This window comes from Strix uralensis, chromosome 2, assembly GCF_047716275.1.
Source record: "Strix uralensis isolate ZFMK-TIS-50842 chromosome 2, bStrUra1, whole genome shotgun sequence".
NCBI classification, from domain to species: Eukaryota; Metazoa; Chordata; class Aves; order Strigiformes; family Strigidae; genus Strix; species Strix uralensis.
Genome location: NC_133973.1, coordinates 39,284,981 through 39,301,963, shown reverse-complemented (window position 1 = coordinate 39,301,963; position 16,983 = coordinate 39,284,981). Strand labels below are relative to the sequence as shown.

Here is a 16,983-nt window from a genome sequence, read left to right as displayed (position 1 = left end):
GAAAGCAGAGTTATGAAAAATTTCTGTAAATTTACTACTACTTTCCTAAGGAGACATCAGATCTAACTGAGACTGAAATTAAAAGTACACTAGGAGTAGATTAAAAAACCTGAATAAAATAAATTAGTCTAAGTTTCATTCACAACAATGTCTGTTAATCAAAGGATAAGACATCTGTCATGAACAACTAATTAAAGAATGGAGATAAAAACAAACAAAAAAAGGACCAAGAAGGGATTATCAGTCAGGACATGATAGAAAGAGACAGGAGAATTTGATACGAGAATATTTTAAGAATCAAGATAAAGATAAGCATAACTAAAGATCTGGAATATATCACAAAAATTGTGTCTCAAAATCCGGTTCATAAACAATGCAAAAATGTTCCTTTTAGAAAGACTATGAAAGTCTTGAAACCCATAATAAATTAACTAATAATTAGTATACTTAATAATTACTAACAAGGTAACTAACTAATGTGATAGGAAAGTTCAACACGCAAGCACAATGCATTTGAAACAAAAATAAAGATCTGAAAGAATTTTCAGGAAGAGAAAGATCGTAAGAACAGAGCAGTTTAGATTTCCGCTATGTCTTCAGTGGTGTCAAGGCACATTAAAAGGTTTGCCTGTATTAAGAAAAAGGGTCACAACAGGGATAACTACATGGTATGCACAGGTAAGTGTCACTGTCTCACTGCCTGAACACCAGCATTCGGTCTGGATCACCACATCAAGACAAAAGTATCAGAAATAAGAGACAGTGCAGAGAAGAGCCCCTAATGCTGGAGGCACAGGGCAGACTTGGAGTGGAGCAAAAGAGGAATTGCAGGAAGTCATTCAGATATTTAGAAGGCTGCATGTATTTGTTTTGGAAAGAAAAAAGCAACCACAAAACACACACAAAAAACATACTATCTGTGGGAATTACATATTAGTTTTAGAATACATGAAGGTGTCAGCAATGCATCTGAAGTAGATTTTCTGGTTTTAAATGTAGATGAACAGATGGAACTTATGGAACTTGCTACCACAATGTCAGACAGGCAAAAGTTAGCAGCTACTGTTATAATAGCACAGATAAAACTAAGAGAGAAGCAGACACCCACGGGATTAAGGATATGGATGAGTCACAAGGTGAAATCCAGAAATATTCTCACACACACTACACTGTTCCTAAAGATGTATTTCAATTCACATACATCTGTGGTCATACATGGAGGATGATCAGTGTACAACATCCCAGATAAAGCCTCTTTAGAGGATTAAAAACCGCCAGCAGAAACTGAAGTATGGAGGGAGGAGGGGTAAAGCATGGAGGCATGCAACATGACAAAAAGCTTTGAGCACTGTCACTCGTTTCCATCTCTTTCTTCTGTCACTGCATGACAGCCAGACACACATGCATAACACAGAAGAGCATTAGCAGGCACCAAAAGGAATCACAGTAAGAACCACAAAAGGTAATCAAAGCAGCATCCAACTGGCATGGCAGTAAGAAGTCCTACTGTAGATACTGTTTCTAATTCAAAACTGTTTTTTGTTACAGACTACTAGCCTGCATAGCAGCACATTAACCACTCTGCCTTATCTTCTTCAATATAATACTGTTATAGATTTAAATGATGGGAACTATAGTTCAAGAGACTAGTAATAAATCCAGGGAAGAAGCAGACAAATTATCTACCATCTTACGAAGGTAACTTTCCAGGTGAAGACTAGAATAGTTTAACTAAATACAGGTTTGGTTTCCAGATGTGATGTCTCCAAAATTTCCTTCCAAAGACATCCTCATGATGAAACATTCAACTGTAGCACTGTTACAATTTGTTATTATAGCATCATTTTGATAACTCACAGCCAGTGCTTACTGTATTCTGGTCACCAACATCTCAACTTTAAAAATCTTGTTAGATCATCATTGAATAAAATCATTCACATAATGGAATATATTACACTGACTCACTTCTAATAGCTTGAGTTCTTGCACGCAGTTGTGAAGAAGCTCCAGTGCTCGCTGGGAAACCTCCCATGGCCTCTGCAGGAAGATTAATAACGTGCACTGGCGAGAAAATAGGTAACTACGCAAGTCCAGTAGAGTAGCTTCTTGATTCTGAATTAGCTCTCTCTTCTCCATGTCTATCGGTTTTCGGAGAATTAAACCATTCCAGCTCCTCACTGGCTGGCAAAAAAACGTCAGCCAGTTTGCACCATCTAAGTAAATAAAAGTTAACATCCAAGAATCAACCACTGCTTTCTATCAAAGCTGCTTCCTCCTCCCTCCAGAGGTTGCAAGCTGGCTTATTTTCTCTAAAGTTTATCATACCGATAATTGGCTTAACGTCTTAACTTCAAAAACAAAACCAAAAAAACAGCAGAACTTCCACAGCTAATTAGATAAGTGAATTTCAGAACATTCAAACACCACTGGCATTTTGTCTTATTAGGCATATTAGTTATTTGTATAGTGGCAATGAGTTGTAATGTATTTCTTAGCAGTTAAACCCACCTGAAGTTCAAAACAAACAAGCTTTATCCAGCTATCATGGATAGATGTGCCCCCATTTTCAGATATAGCATCACGTTCAGTCAGGGCAAATGTATTTCACTGCAATTACTCCTGTACTATATTTTTACAAGATTCATAACACATACCTGATTAAAACTGTTCTATAACAACATATGCTTTAGTTCATTAAAACAGTTTAAAGTTATTCAATACTTCTTGCACAGTAATTTTTCTTGATCTTGAGTACTGCAGATTACGCACATATTTCTACTCAGTTTTGTAGCGATTACCAAATGTCTTACGTAATGTGAGGCAAAATTGAATGCGTTTCTCCAGGAAGCTCTTTATTGAATAACTTAGAAGAGAGCTGCGAAAACAGCAACTGTCTCTCAGCCAGATCGATACTTGGGTAATTATAGAGTTTCACGGCTCCCTTTGTAACGATCATAAGAGTAAGAGCAAAACGCAGGTTTTCATTAAAAATTGCTTCTAAGCCTCAGAGATGAAAGACAAAACTTTAATAGATTCTAACTGATGTACACTTGAGTTTGCATACAGCATAAAACAAGAGCACAGGCTGTGTAGTGCATCTTCACTGCAACGTACCATCTTTCTCCCATGTACACGTATGGTACCCAAAGCACTGGGCTGTTTAGTGGAAGCATAGCGAAGAAATTAATACACTTATAATTTATTTAACATTTTAAGACACTTACCACCAGCCCCAAAGTTGACAACATATTGAGAAAACAAGGCATCCAGTTCATCATACTGCACTAGCGCATCCTCAAATTGCTGCAGCATCTCAAACACGAAGGCCAGTTCTTCCTTTTGACACACAAGCAACACAAGGAGCATGTTACTGATATTAGTCATGTCTGGTATTACAGCCTGCCGCCATCCATACATAGAGCTCAGGGAACTACTTTTCCCAACATTCTTTCCCTTCCAGTATTCACACAGAGGAAAACCTGCCATTGTAGCAGATGTACCATTTCTTCCTAACACAGGGAGGTTCACAAAAGGAGATTAAGTCATACAGCTATGCCAGTAAACTCTGTTGTATATCCAGATCCTGATTCACTAGCAGATAATTGTTCATACATCTATTAAAAGTTCGAGTTTAAAAAAAAAAAATAAATTGCTGAAGCCTCATTTCCCATAACAGTAATAATTTTTTCCCCTCTGTTTACACTGTGAAGGCACCAACTGCAGTATTAATAAAAGGTTCAGTTGTACACAGAAAAGAAAGCCAAAGTGGTAAGTAGAAAATGTCTGAGAATTAGGTATATCATATGCAAGAGGTAGTGCATAAAGTCAAAGGAGATATGAAGATGAGGTGGAATTGGTGTGGAGAACAGCACTGTACAGGATCCAGAAAACTCAAACGGGATGAAGACCTCTAATTCTACTGAGAGTTTCTTCCTTTTTTCTATACCAGCTAAAAAAAAAAGACATACTTAGAAATATAAAAAAATTGAATCCAAGGCATTCTCTATATGGGCTACTTCAAAATAAACATTTTTCTAAAAATCACCTCTGTACATACTGATAATAACCCAATCAAAGAAAGCATAGCAACGTTCATACTAAATAGCAATTACAAATTTGAGTGTCTTTGCACAAGCATAGTAATGGGACATTTACCCAAAATTCAACAGCAACTACTAAAACACTTCCTAGAAGCAATTTGTTTGCCTCAGCTGAGGTTCACAAAACTTTGACAAGCCTGAAAAGATTCTGCTTCTATAATAGCACTGTATTACAACACAATGCAAACAAGATCTAAAAATGCTGCTTTTATACCTGTCTTCACATTTCCTGCCACAAGCAAAAGAATCAAAAACTTCAAAGAACGAGCAGAACATTATACATACCAGAAAGCCAACTACAACAAAAAAGAAAGCCATTATTAAAACTAGGACTCAAGTTCTTTCTTCAGTAAAAACAGACTCTTACCTGGACCATGAAATACTCGCAGAAGCTCCACCCTGGCTCAGTCCTTTTCTCTCTCAAAGTTCTCATGTCATCTTCAAACTTGCCTAAGTTTTTGGTAAAAGACATGAGAAGCAATGTCCTGAGTTTGGTCAGGAAGGCATTCCAAGATTCCTGAGAACGGGAAGAGTCTTTCAAAGGGTCAGAAAGTACCACACATCTGTAAACAGATCGACAAAAATTACTTCTGAGGAGGTAAACATAAAATTCACATATAAATGCACACTTGAATACTGTGCATACCTGACAGATTCAGAGTGAGTAAAATTTAGTTTTTTGTTCAACACTAATCAGAGGAAAAAAACCAAAGTTGAGGGTTATCCTTGTTTGTTTGGGGGGTATGTTGGGGTTTGAGGGGTTTTTTTGGTTGGTTGGGTTTTGGTAGCTTTTTAAAAACTTTTTCATTTATGTTTAAGTCTGTGACAGAGTTTATGAGAAGAGTTAAGTGTTTTCCACAAAATGAGTACTACAAAGTTTTACTTTTTTTGAAGCAAATAATGGATACATCATTTCAATTACTTAAACACAAGTAATGCTGTAGCTATCCAAGAAAAAAAAAGTCTGTTTAGCAATACAAATCAGCATAGTTATTCCTGGCAAGGATTATGCAATATACAAATCGAGATCCATTAGATCACATATAGTCAGTCTTTCCTAAGTCACTTAAAATAATCCTCCATAATATATTCTTACAGTATCTCAAATTTTTTTTTTTTTTTTTTTTTTTTTTTTACACATCCTATGTGCTAAAACTTCCACTGCTTTTCTCAGAAAATAAATAAAAAGATCCCATTAATTCATAAATATATCAGTCTTTTTTAGAGCATTTTCTTTCCTCAGTTTTTCCATCATAATTTAGTAACATTCAAAAAACTACTGGTATCTCTAAAGGCAGGAAAATTTCTCATCCAAGTAAAACACCATTTCTGGTTAGAAAAGTAATCTCATCCCATGGCAAAATGATTAAATGAAGTCAATCAATCAGTTAGAAACCAAAAGAAGTTGTTGAATTAGAGCTGTTCAAACTATTTGCCCAAATAATCCTGTAATATATCAAACACTGTCTAGGTACAAAGAAAGTGCTGCCAATGTACAGCATGTTATAACATGATGACCTGCCAGTCACTGTCAGCTCACACCAAGGTACAGAGTAAGTGCTTCCATCTACTCTTTTGAACTTCAAATGTTTACCCTGTCACTCATTTTTAGGGGGAAAATCTCCTGTTTAAAGTTAACTCTTAAGGTTAAAAGAAAAAAATGTAATATATAACATTCAGTGCAGTGTTTCAGAATGAGGAAGACAGTATCTATTAAAGTTGGTTTCAAATTAACATTTGTGTATTTTGTTGACTTCAATGAGAGCAGAAACAGTTTCCTATATTCATTATTATTTTCCTTAGAATAAAAACATCTGAAAAAAAATGGCTTTAAGTCAATTATAGCAGAAAGGTGATTAAGTGAAAAGGCAGAAAGTACAATGGTAAAAAATAGGCCCTATTGGATTCATATTCCCCTCTCACCTGACTCCCACTACCTTTAATGCTGGTAATACTTTTGCAAGCACTTCAGCAAACAAAAAGCCCTGAAGTTTTAAAAAATTATTACCACACTATTCCTCTTAAGCCTCTCCTAACCAGGAGGAGATACTTGAAAGTTTTTTTGGAACACATTTCAAAGCCACCACAAATTCAGGAAGAACTGAAAATAAACTCCTCCCTTTATTGCTTGTGTCAGTCTTCTTCAAAGCACAGGTCTTAAGGTACCACCAGTTTGAATGCTGGACATCAAGGAAAGTCCTTAAATGAGCAAGGAACCTGTTACACAGGGAGTTGAGTTTTTAAATCAGCACATTAGTCAAAAGGTTAAAATGTTTGCAGGTAAAAGAATGTTTACCTGTCACTTTGTTTGTTACAGAAGTCATTTCTTATTTTATCTACTATAGAGGTTCGGGGAAGGATATTTGTTTTGTTCTTTTTCTTGGCATCACTCTCAACTACCACAATTAGCCAGTCCACTGAGTTGTGAGCTTTGAGAACATTCTGCCACTTGGTGATGTCATCCTTGACTGTAGTTTTGTACACTTCCGTATCCTGGGATGAGAAGTGGTGAATCATCAAATCAAACAGACATTCTGAACAATTTCAAAAGGCAAGTTTTGTTCCAACAGAAGACAAACAGAAAGACATATCAAATAGAATTAGTGACAATAAGTTCACTTACGGAAAGAAATCAAATGAGATAAAGTATAGTAAGGTTATACTCTTTGAATTTAATTTATTTCTAGTATTTTGTTTAACAGTAAATATATTTTAGTATTTGGTAAACTATCATTCTTTAGATTACTGAAATTAAGATTTTAAAACAATTTAAATTTTTACACATTCTTGAACTTCACAACAAAAATGTTTGAAATTACAAAGCTGAACTGTTTTATTCTCACATAGTAACAGAAGTGTGATATTTGTGCCTTCTAACACTGCTCAAATCTCAGTCTGTTTAAAAGCTTTTTCATAAAAATTAAAAAAAACACAGAAGCGTTGTTTGGCACTTTTTTGGCTTCTGGGTTGGTTTCAAACAAATCAATTTAGATCTTAGGGCTGTTCTGGATACTTTTTGATTGGTCACAGATCAGATGTCACCTTTGCCCTTCAACTGGATAATTAATTCATAACAGAGGCCAACCAAAAAGCAGTGAACTGTAGATAAACAGGATTAAGACATTCCAAATCTTGCTCAGTTTGATTGCTGACATGTACTAATACCTGACATATATGGAAGATGAGCTAAAGAAAAAACACATATCTTAAGATTTAATCTTATGAATAAATCATAACTGAAATACTCTGGCAACATTTCTGTATCATGAAGCAAGTGTGTTGTACTGCAGTAACACTTAGATCCTGGGTTTCTTCATGACAAAGTACTGAAAATAGATTATTCAAAAGCCTGTCCTCTTAGTATCAAGCAACATTACAAAGAAATACTGCTTATGGCAAAAAGTACTCAAGATGACTAAGTTTTGTTTCCAATAATATTGGGTATGCATGTTTATACAATGCAGACTTAATTGTTCAAATAAGCGTGAAAAGCAAATGAAAAATACCAGAGAGCACAAGCAGAAAGTCAAAATCATTTCACTTATAAATCTGAGTAATCAGTTTTTCCCAATATTTTTCTAATACTTACACAACATTCTGTCCAATAAATATGAAGAAAGGGAAAAGTCAAAAGAGCCTTATTCCCCTCTTTGGGTAGTAGCTCTTCTTTAAATTGAACAAAGTTAGATTCTAGATGAATCATCTTCGGAGCACGGCCGTAAGACCTACAAAGTTTAAAAACTGAAATCAGTGGACGAGACATACATAGCAAATACAAAAATGAACATTTATTTTGGGGAAGAGGAATAAACTGAAATACTCTGGTATTGGAAACTCACAATTACACTTACTGCAGTTTGTATAAAGTTAACTAAAACTTGGCATCATTTGAAATGAGATAGATGCTCCTTTTTGCAAAAACAGGAGCTAGAAGCTTTTCAGCTTTCATTAAAAGATTGTCTGTATCTCTAGGACCTCTAAAGGTACAAAATTCCAAATAAGAAAATTCCCAGAATATTTTTTTCCAATCAGAAAACAGTGTGCCATACCAAACTTTTTGCAGGAAAGTACATTTAATTCCACATAAGTTCCACCTTCATTCTCATTAAGAAGAAAGCACGTCACTTTCAGAACATGGCTGCCAAAGCACATCAAAGTACACACCCAGACAAACCCACAAACCACAAAATCAAAAAGAGAAACACAGCATTACTACAATTTTTCTTTCGGTGAAGTTCAACATAGCTGAGTAGAGATGATCATCCTGAACAACATTTACCTAAGTCCTCCCTTCCTCAAGTCAGTTGCTATATTAAACTCAATTTATGGTAAGAGCTTCTCAGAGCACAACAAACATACACACTCCCAAGTCTGAAAGCACACACTGAAATAGTATCACAGAATAAAAATGTAAGTTTACCTTCTCCATTCCATGGGTTCTCTAGGAAGTTGCTGAGAAAGTGTAGGATATAAGGAAGTAAATAAATTCTGATCTCCAGCACCTAAAAGTGAAAGGCATTAATCTATTATCATCTGCAAATTATAGAAAAGAGATTAATAAACTATACTATTAATGGTTTATTCTTTCAATAAAAAGATGTAATTTTGTCTGCTGTGTGGAAACTGGAGACTAGCACTGAACTAGACTTTTTAAAATCGCACGCTCTCATGACCTAATACAACACTTTAACAAGACATATAATACATATACTGTTTTAACTTCCTATTATGATTCTCCACATAGCTACATAATCCATACACCAAAGAGAGCAGTATCCATAAACAATCAGCTCCTTAGGTGGAGTCATTGGCTAAACAAAATATATTTAAAAAACCTGTGAAGGCTAAATTCTTGAGACCAGAAGACTGGTTAGACAGTGGTTCACATCCCTTGTGTAGCTGGGCCTACCATGAAAAAATTAGCATTAGTATGTTCTGTGTTTTACTGGGTTTGATTCCTCCCTCCCCATTATTCTGAGGCTGCTGTTAATACGAAGCAGCTCCGTGACCACCATGCTATTGTTGCTGCCTTCAGAAACATCAGGTCTGTTCAACATGGTGCAGGTCCCCTGGAGCTAGCTCTACACTGTCACACAGATATGTGGTCAGGCTTAATTCATTTGAGCTTTGAACAACTGCATGAAATGCAACACCACTGGGTAGCTACTTGGATACAAGACAGAACAAAATCTAGGGTCTACCATATGAAAAAAATATATTATCAGTAACCCATGAATATCAACTCTTAAATTCTGTTCTTTTCCTTTGGGTACAGGGAGGACATGACAAGGAAAAGACAAGCTTAAAGTAAGTTCTTCCAACTTCTGATGGCTGTCAGCATCTTAGATCAAAGAGCTGGTAAACTCTGGAACAAGGTACTTTGTCAGACTGATCAGTCAACCATACCACCCAATGCATAATGCCCAAGTAGTCTTTTATGATACTTAAACAGAAAACATGGCATTTGACATCTGGCAAACAGGCACATCCAAATGAGAAGGGAGTAAGATCAAAAATATATTTGCCACTGCATTCAATCATAGTTCTAAAATCTGTTATGTCACGTTCACTCTCTAAATCTGGGAGAATGAGCTGGCCCATACTAGTTTAATGGTATCGCTTATTAGATCTCCCATCTGCATATTGCCCTGAGTTATTACAGCTATTGCTCCCTTCCCTGTACTTCCTCCTTACTGCCTCATCTTTGGCTGGCTGCATTCCCCTCTACCAGCAACTGCAATTTAGTTCTAAAAAATCCTTTATTTCCTGCTATTGAGTCTCTACTTTTGACACTCCTCCCCCCACCCCGCTCTCCCCCAGGGGAAGAGCTACATTTTCCAATTAAGATTTTAAAAGGTATATAGGCAATTCTGATATTTCCTGGTAGTTTTCCATTTGTTTCCTTTTTACAATCATCTGCCATTGTACAGCCCAACCTGAACAGAAAGATCATCTTACCTTCCTGCAGAACAGGGAGCTACAGGTTGGGAAGTATCCCACATCCTTTCTTCTCCCTCCCACCATGCAATCTCATCTCCGGGCACACAGCCAGGCATTACTTCCACAGTAGCTTAGCACTAAACTTTATCTTGGAAACCCTCTTCTAGTCCACTCACCTTTTCCCAATTTTCTTATATATTATTTTGATTACCAGCCACTAGCATAATTCTATCACCACACAATAAAAGAATTTTAAAAATTAAATTTCAAAAGTCTGATTAGCTGTCAAAACAAGAAAAAACAGCTCTTCTGATGTGTGACCACAATAACTATTATTCAATGATAGCATTTCCTAGAATAGTTAAAAAACAAAATACAAACAAAAAAGCCCACTCTGCTATTAGTGCTTTAGCCTTAAGTCTCCAGAAAGCACTTTATTCTTGACTCTTCACCTTCATCTTGTTCTGCCCGAATTAAGTGTACTGTACCAAATCTTATTTAAGACTATAAACAAATGTCGAATACCGAAACAAGTGTTAGTCATACTGTCAATGCTGTCTTATGCCAAGTTACAACATCTCTGTGAGCTAGGCCATGGAGAACAGTCTATTGATTTGCAAGTCATTACTGCCCATAGGAAGTAAAACGCGGCTTAGTGATTTAGCAACAGCACGATGACCACATCAAAATGATAGCACACAAAGCTTGGAGCCCGACTGAGAGAACGAACGACGTATTTTACCTCTGGAGCACAACAAAGTGCTCTTTCTGTACTGAACCTAAAAATCTAATGTATGCCACAAAAGTTTCAGAATTCAACATCCTGAGTAAAAAGGACTGCTCCAGAATACAAATGAACTACTAAATGATAATGTTTAGGCACCCTGCCATTCCAGACCACCACATCACATTATCAGCTTAAGAAAGGTACATTCCTTTTAAAACCAGTCAATTTTTCCTCCTGCATTGGTTTTGAGGGCATATAAAATACATTTAGGAACGTGTTTTATGATTAAGGCATCTAGGATTAGAAGAGAGAACAGACCTTCAATGCAAAATACATCGGCTATCTTTTGAACACAGACCAAATGTTGCTACCACGTATTACAAACACCCAAAGGTTTATAACGTTTCAGATTCTACTCAACTAGACCCTGTAATCAGCATGTTTGAGCTACTCAAGTCAAGAAAACTAAAAATTAAGTTATCAGCAGACAACAATAGCACAGCACTGACAGAGGACAAATATCAGTAGTAAGGACTTGTAAGCACCATAAGACTGGCAAGATGCACATTAAATTGGTAACTGCTTGCTACTGGACTGCAGCGAGGGAGGGGAACACCTCACAGCAAGTAGACGAGCATGAGCACAACCTTCACAAATAACAGAACAAAAAGTCCTCAAAGATCACTCTAGTTTTGGAGTGATGTTGTACAAGATTCCTATGACTCAAGACCTTAAGCAGGGTAGAAGTCTCATTCTCTTCTGTATATATGCCTCTGAAGACTTAGTAGCTGCTGCATCCATTATCTACTTTCCAAAATATTGAATAAATTAAAAAAGGTAAAAGAAGAAAAAAAAAAAAAAAAGAGAAGAAACCAAATCACACCACTACAGAAAATTTTGTTTGCATCTGACTGAATCTATGAATTTTGAATGAAACATTCCAAAACCACAAGTAACCCTGGAATTCAAACTTAAAGCAAACCCCAAAAGTCTGCACAAAAGTCAGAACTGCTTCAAAGATTTTGTTATAGGTTTTTTGTCAGGGGTTTTTGAGGTGGGGGTATAGGGGTGCTGGTGTTTGTTTTGGCTGGGGTCTTTTTTTGTTGTATGGTTGTTTTGGTAGTTTTGTTTTGTAGGTTTAGAAAAAACAAAAACAACCGTACAGACTAATACGGCCAGATACCTAAGCACAACTGTATCACAGCAAATTCATTTCAGTGGATGGGTCTCAACACTAAGCCCTCACTCAAAGGATTCTCAGTAATGGAGAAAAGCCACTCCTAGCCGAAGTGTAAAGAATGATCAGATACAGCTGAAAAGGAGAAGGAAGGATGTGCGTACACAGGTAAGAAAAGTAATTCTGGAATCCTACCATAACTAAAACAAAACAGCCTGCTAGCAAAGGGTTTTCTTTCAGAATCTTTTAGAATCATCAGAATTAAATAAGACCTAAATATCCAATAGAGACAATAACTAGGGAGTAACATTAAAAAGTCATCCTTTATCACTTAAAACACAGTAAGAAATGCACATCTTATGTTTTATTAAGTTTCTCTAATACAATTATTCTATAAACAATATTAAACTAATCAGATTTAATAGATTTAACACATTTCAAAATTATACATATTTGGTACTATTTTAAAATATATTCTACAACTTCTCTAATTTCTATTATAAATTTAATAAATATTTTCCATTGCTCTATTTTAATACTTGATTATAATTTTTTTGGAAAAAAAATTTATAGGAAAAAAATGCTAATCCATAGTCTCTGGAGCACCTACCTCAGCTTTTATACCATGTATGTCTGAATTAATCTACTCCCCATCTGGATGCCAACATACAACAAATAAAGAATTACCGTGTTTTTTCTGTAAGTGGTGTCACTCCAAGTATAGGGTGGTTCTGTATGTGAAGTGGTAACACTTATTTTAACTAACAAAATAATATAAAGCAGGAATGTTCAAATAATATACATTAGAAAGAAACACTTCTGGAGAAAGGGAAGAAAGGAGAAAGCATGTTTCCTCTCTTTCCACAATACAAAGTTCAGAGAGCATGCCCTTTGCCATTTATCTAAACACTTCAGAAACGAATTAAGACAAAGAGGTATCTGTCCAGAAACCAAATGCAAATTAAGCAGCAGAACCTTAAAAGGGTTTTACAATAAGCCGAAATCAAACACTGAATCAGACAGCGTAAGTTAAGGTTTCTATGACCTTCAAAGACTTGATGTCCACCAAATTGACATCCAAAATGTTAAGATGGCCAGGTCAGGCAAAAGAGGAACAAAATTTACTCAAATGAGTCTTAATTGTGAACCTGGCTGTAAAAACTGATTACGTAAAGCAAGTAAAGAACGTCTATATCTTTTGTTCAAGGACAGGCTCTATCTCTACATAGCAGCTCACAACCATAAACCTAATCCTGGGGAAAAACTCTGAAAATTACGTTAGCCAAGAACTGAGACAGGCATCTAATATCAAAACACTCCTTGTTTAGGTTACAGCATAATGCAAAGGTGACTGAGTATCCTAGCAAATACAGCTTTAAAAGACCACATGAATGTTCAAAGTACTAATTTTAAAAATTTTATGCTATTGGTCGTGTATTTTCTTTTTTTCCATTCTTTCCGCCTTGTCTTTCTCCCTGACATTTTGTTAAATCAAGTCAATGCAGCCACCCTCCCTTCCCTCTACCCCTGTCTAGGACACTTGTTCTGCTGCAAATCTGTACAGAAAGGATATAAGAACCAGAATGACTGCCTTACCAGGACTCTCAAGAGGACCACATACTCTTTGTAGCAGCTGTCTGATACAAAAGAACCATAAAATACTGACAGTTTTTAGTTTGATGGCTGCCTAAAAAACACCAAAAAAGAATTTATTTTTTTCTAACACTTTCCAATCTTCTTAATGTTTATAGGCTTTGTCACTACAATATCTGAATATTCCACAATTTTTTTCCTCTAGAGAAAATTATCCCAACCCACTAACTACACAGGCCGTGTAAAACAAAAACTCCTGAGGTCAGATGACTGAAGCAGACAAATATTTTCCTTTGATACCAATGACAAACCCAGTCAACTGAGATAAAAGGTTTCAAATACCTTTAAAAGAGCTCAGTGCCAAGACTACACTTCAGTGTGGTTTTGCCTAGTTTTTATCCCCAGATATCAGTCACAGCTAACCACTGATCCCACTTATTTTTCCACTGGTAAAAAGTTCTGCTATAAATCTTTTTTCATAATTCACTAGTCTATTATAAGCAGATCCAGCTTAAGTTTTGGAAGGCTAGTGGGGTTTTAGTATTTGTTTCTTTTAAAGGTCCTCCTCCCCCCCCAACCCAGATTCATGTTCAAAAAAGGTCTAAAAAACAAAACACAAGACAGCTTAATTGCTGTATAAAAATCTTAGCTGATTCACTAGTAGCCTGCAGAAGAAAACCCTTCTAGTAAAACTTTACATCTTTACTTACTGCTGCCCCACTAAATCTGTAAAATAGGGGTTAACACTAACAAGAATACGCTGCTGCTTCTCACAACATATATAATCAGATATTTAAGTACAGAATTACACTGGATCAACTACACAATAGTGATGACTTACAATGCAGACAGGAGTCCTGTTTGAGAACAGGGAAAATGCATTTATAGTATATAGTTGCTTAAAGGGTCTCACTAGCAGCAAATCATTCTAATCACTTGGGCTACACGCCACTTCTTGGTGGCACATTTTTTATTACATCTACCTACTAGTAACAGAAGAACTTTTGAATTAAGCTCTTCCAGTTCCAGAACAATATTCTTAACTGCAAGCATTTATTTTCACTCCAAAAAGATGTAAATTCTTCCCACCCCCCCCTTCACATCTATTAACCTTTTCTGTTCATGCTGCTCTTGTAGATATTTGCAAACGTTTTCTATTCTCCGGCCTACAATGATTTTGCTGATGGTTTTGCTCTTGCTCTATCACAGCACATTCTGAACATGGACCAGATGAAAGTGATGCATCCCATTCTCTCCAAAGATTATATAAAAAGTTCATTGTACTAAGACAGAGTCTTGACAGTGAGAACAAATACGCACACACACAATATATAAACAGATACTACACGGTGATAAGGAATATTCAACAACTGCGTGAAGATAATTACAAAAGAACAACTTGGTAGAAAAGCTCTGAAAAACCTATTGCTTCCTTTAGCAGGATTGTCTTCAGTCTTCAACTTCCTCTCCCTATGGATAGACAGAGCTAATAATGTAAGTGCAAACCAGCTACATAAGGACAAGTTCTTTCATCAGAACACTTGGTTGATATATATGTGCAAGAACATTATATTAAAGTTCCAAAGACTTTCTCAAATTAAAGTTTCAAATAGGACTCACGAGAAGGAAGCAACATTGTTTTGGTTTTCTAGGAAAGCAATCTGAATTGTATAAAGATTATGTCTAGTCAACATTGCAAAGAAACTACCCAAGTTTAAGATGTCTGATGCAAACACTCAACTTGCCTCTTCAAAAAAAAAAAAAAATTAATAATGCTAAAAATAATATTTCTACAGCAGTGAGAAAGCTAGAAGCTGACTCAAAATCCTTCATAAACATACAAGGTCTGGTAGCAATGAAGCTAAATTGCTACAAACTTGAGACTTTGCAAGGTAATGTGCCAGAGCGAGCATACCCACAGCTGGACAGTGAAACTCCCCACAGAGTTTACAGTCTACTAAGACCAACAGTATAAAAACATGATTCAAACTAATTTGGAACGGAATCATCATAGCACTCAGTCCTAAGTGACAAGAATGATTTAATACTACACGGGATACTGCCATCTTGAGAAAAGCAAAAAAACCATAAAGAAATAGCATCTTTCCATTAATATACTACTTTTTCCACGCTTACAAAATATGGTTGTCTGTCTGCCTGGAGAAAACATCTCTAGAAGTTTTTGGTTAGACAGTTTGCCTAGTTGAATTCTATTAATCTAAACTATTAAAACTATGGGGGTTTACCAGTTATACAAATACCATAAATACAAGGCTAATGCATCTATATACAAATTCTGAGGACAAAATTATTAAGTTACTAATGTGAAGAGTCATGACAAAAACTGCATTTGCAATTGGCATCAAATATACAAGCCACGTGGAATCTGCCATTTTTATTCTATAGGCTGAAGTCTGTACATACATAAAGCGCTAAACTCAGGATTGTACCAGTACAGCAAATAACTACTGTTACAATACAGGCGAACTCACAGATTTGAAAGCATAACTCTACCAAAGAAGCATTCCTTTCAGAGTACTGTCAAATTTATTTCAAGTAGATTAAAACATTTGTTTACAAAACATCTCTGGTATGCAGTGTTCAAAATAAGTTTCATTCCAAACAAAACTCACTCTTCTGTTCTCCCTTATTAAGGATAAACCCTAAGAGTTAACAGTATTTATTTCATGATACAAATATTTATCTGTCAGATTAATCTAAACCTTGTAGCAATATAATAAGAAGCTAGCCATCCCCTTGCAGGTCTGTTTTCCCCTCATGTGCACCTGCTAGGTGGGGCAGTTACTCCAGACAACTCCCAACTGCCTGAAATCAGAACCCCAAAACAAAAGATAAACTGTATTTGTTGAACAGCTTCTAATACCTTGGCTTTGAATGTGTTTTCCAACAAGCCAATATCGAGCCAACAATTCTTTCCCTGGAAGACCAAGCTTCACCTCCTCATAAATCTCCAACCAATATAATGCTTAGAAGAGCTTTCCTTCAAGTAAGTAATTTTTGTTGAATGTATTTGTTTGAAATACTATGGTCTCCAAGTACTCCACTTCCCTGGACAGAGGAAAAGGGAAACTAAACCAGCTAAAGCAAAACACATTCCCCATTAAAAGCAAATGTTTTAGTTTAAAAATGGCAGCCAGTCACCCTTACTACACTCACCAGAGAGGTCATCTCTGAGCACTTTTACTCGATTAGCCTTATTTTTTAATTAGTTTGTCTCAGACAAAGCAGTTCTACTCCATACCAGTGAAGATACTACTGTCATACTTGTTCACAGCACCAGAAAGAATTCCTTTAGTCCAGGAGCAAGGCATACAAGTGATACATAATGTTCACCTCATATTTCATTTGTAAGTATGCTGCTACCGTACCGTATGGTGGCAAGTCCAAAACATTTTGCAAACATAACATACGCTCACTCACTACTT

The 16,983-nt window shown here is 36.0% G+C and overlaps 1 protein-coding gene across 2 annotated transcripts in view; it reads right to left on the bottom strand.

Annotated features, from left to right (window-relative positions):
* The window catches only part of TRAPPC10 (trafficking protein particle complex subunit 10), a 45,987-nt gene that overhangs the window by 26,950 nt on the left and 2,054 nt on the right, over positions 1-16,983 (bottom strand). The window contains exons 2-7 of one of the 2 annotated variants that reach the window (XM_074858455.1): positions 8,521-8,602; positions 7,690-7,825; positions 6,397-6,593; positions 4,468-4,663; positions 3,225-3,336; positions 1,966-2,213 (exon numbers count right to left, since the gene is read on the bottom strand). In XM_074858455.1, coding sequence (XP_074714556.1) covers positions 1,966-2,213; positions 3,225-3,336; positions 4,468-4,663; positions 6,397-6,593; positions 7,690-7,825; positions 8,521-8,602 — 971 coding nt within the window. Of the gene's footprint in view, positions 1-1,965; positions 2,214-3,224; positions 3,337-4,467; positions 4,664-6,396; positions 6,635-7,689; positions 7,826-8,520; positions 8,603-16,983 lie in introns of those variants that run through there. The other variant, XM_074858456.1, reaches the window with a different exon arrangement.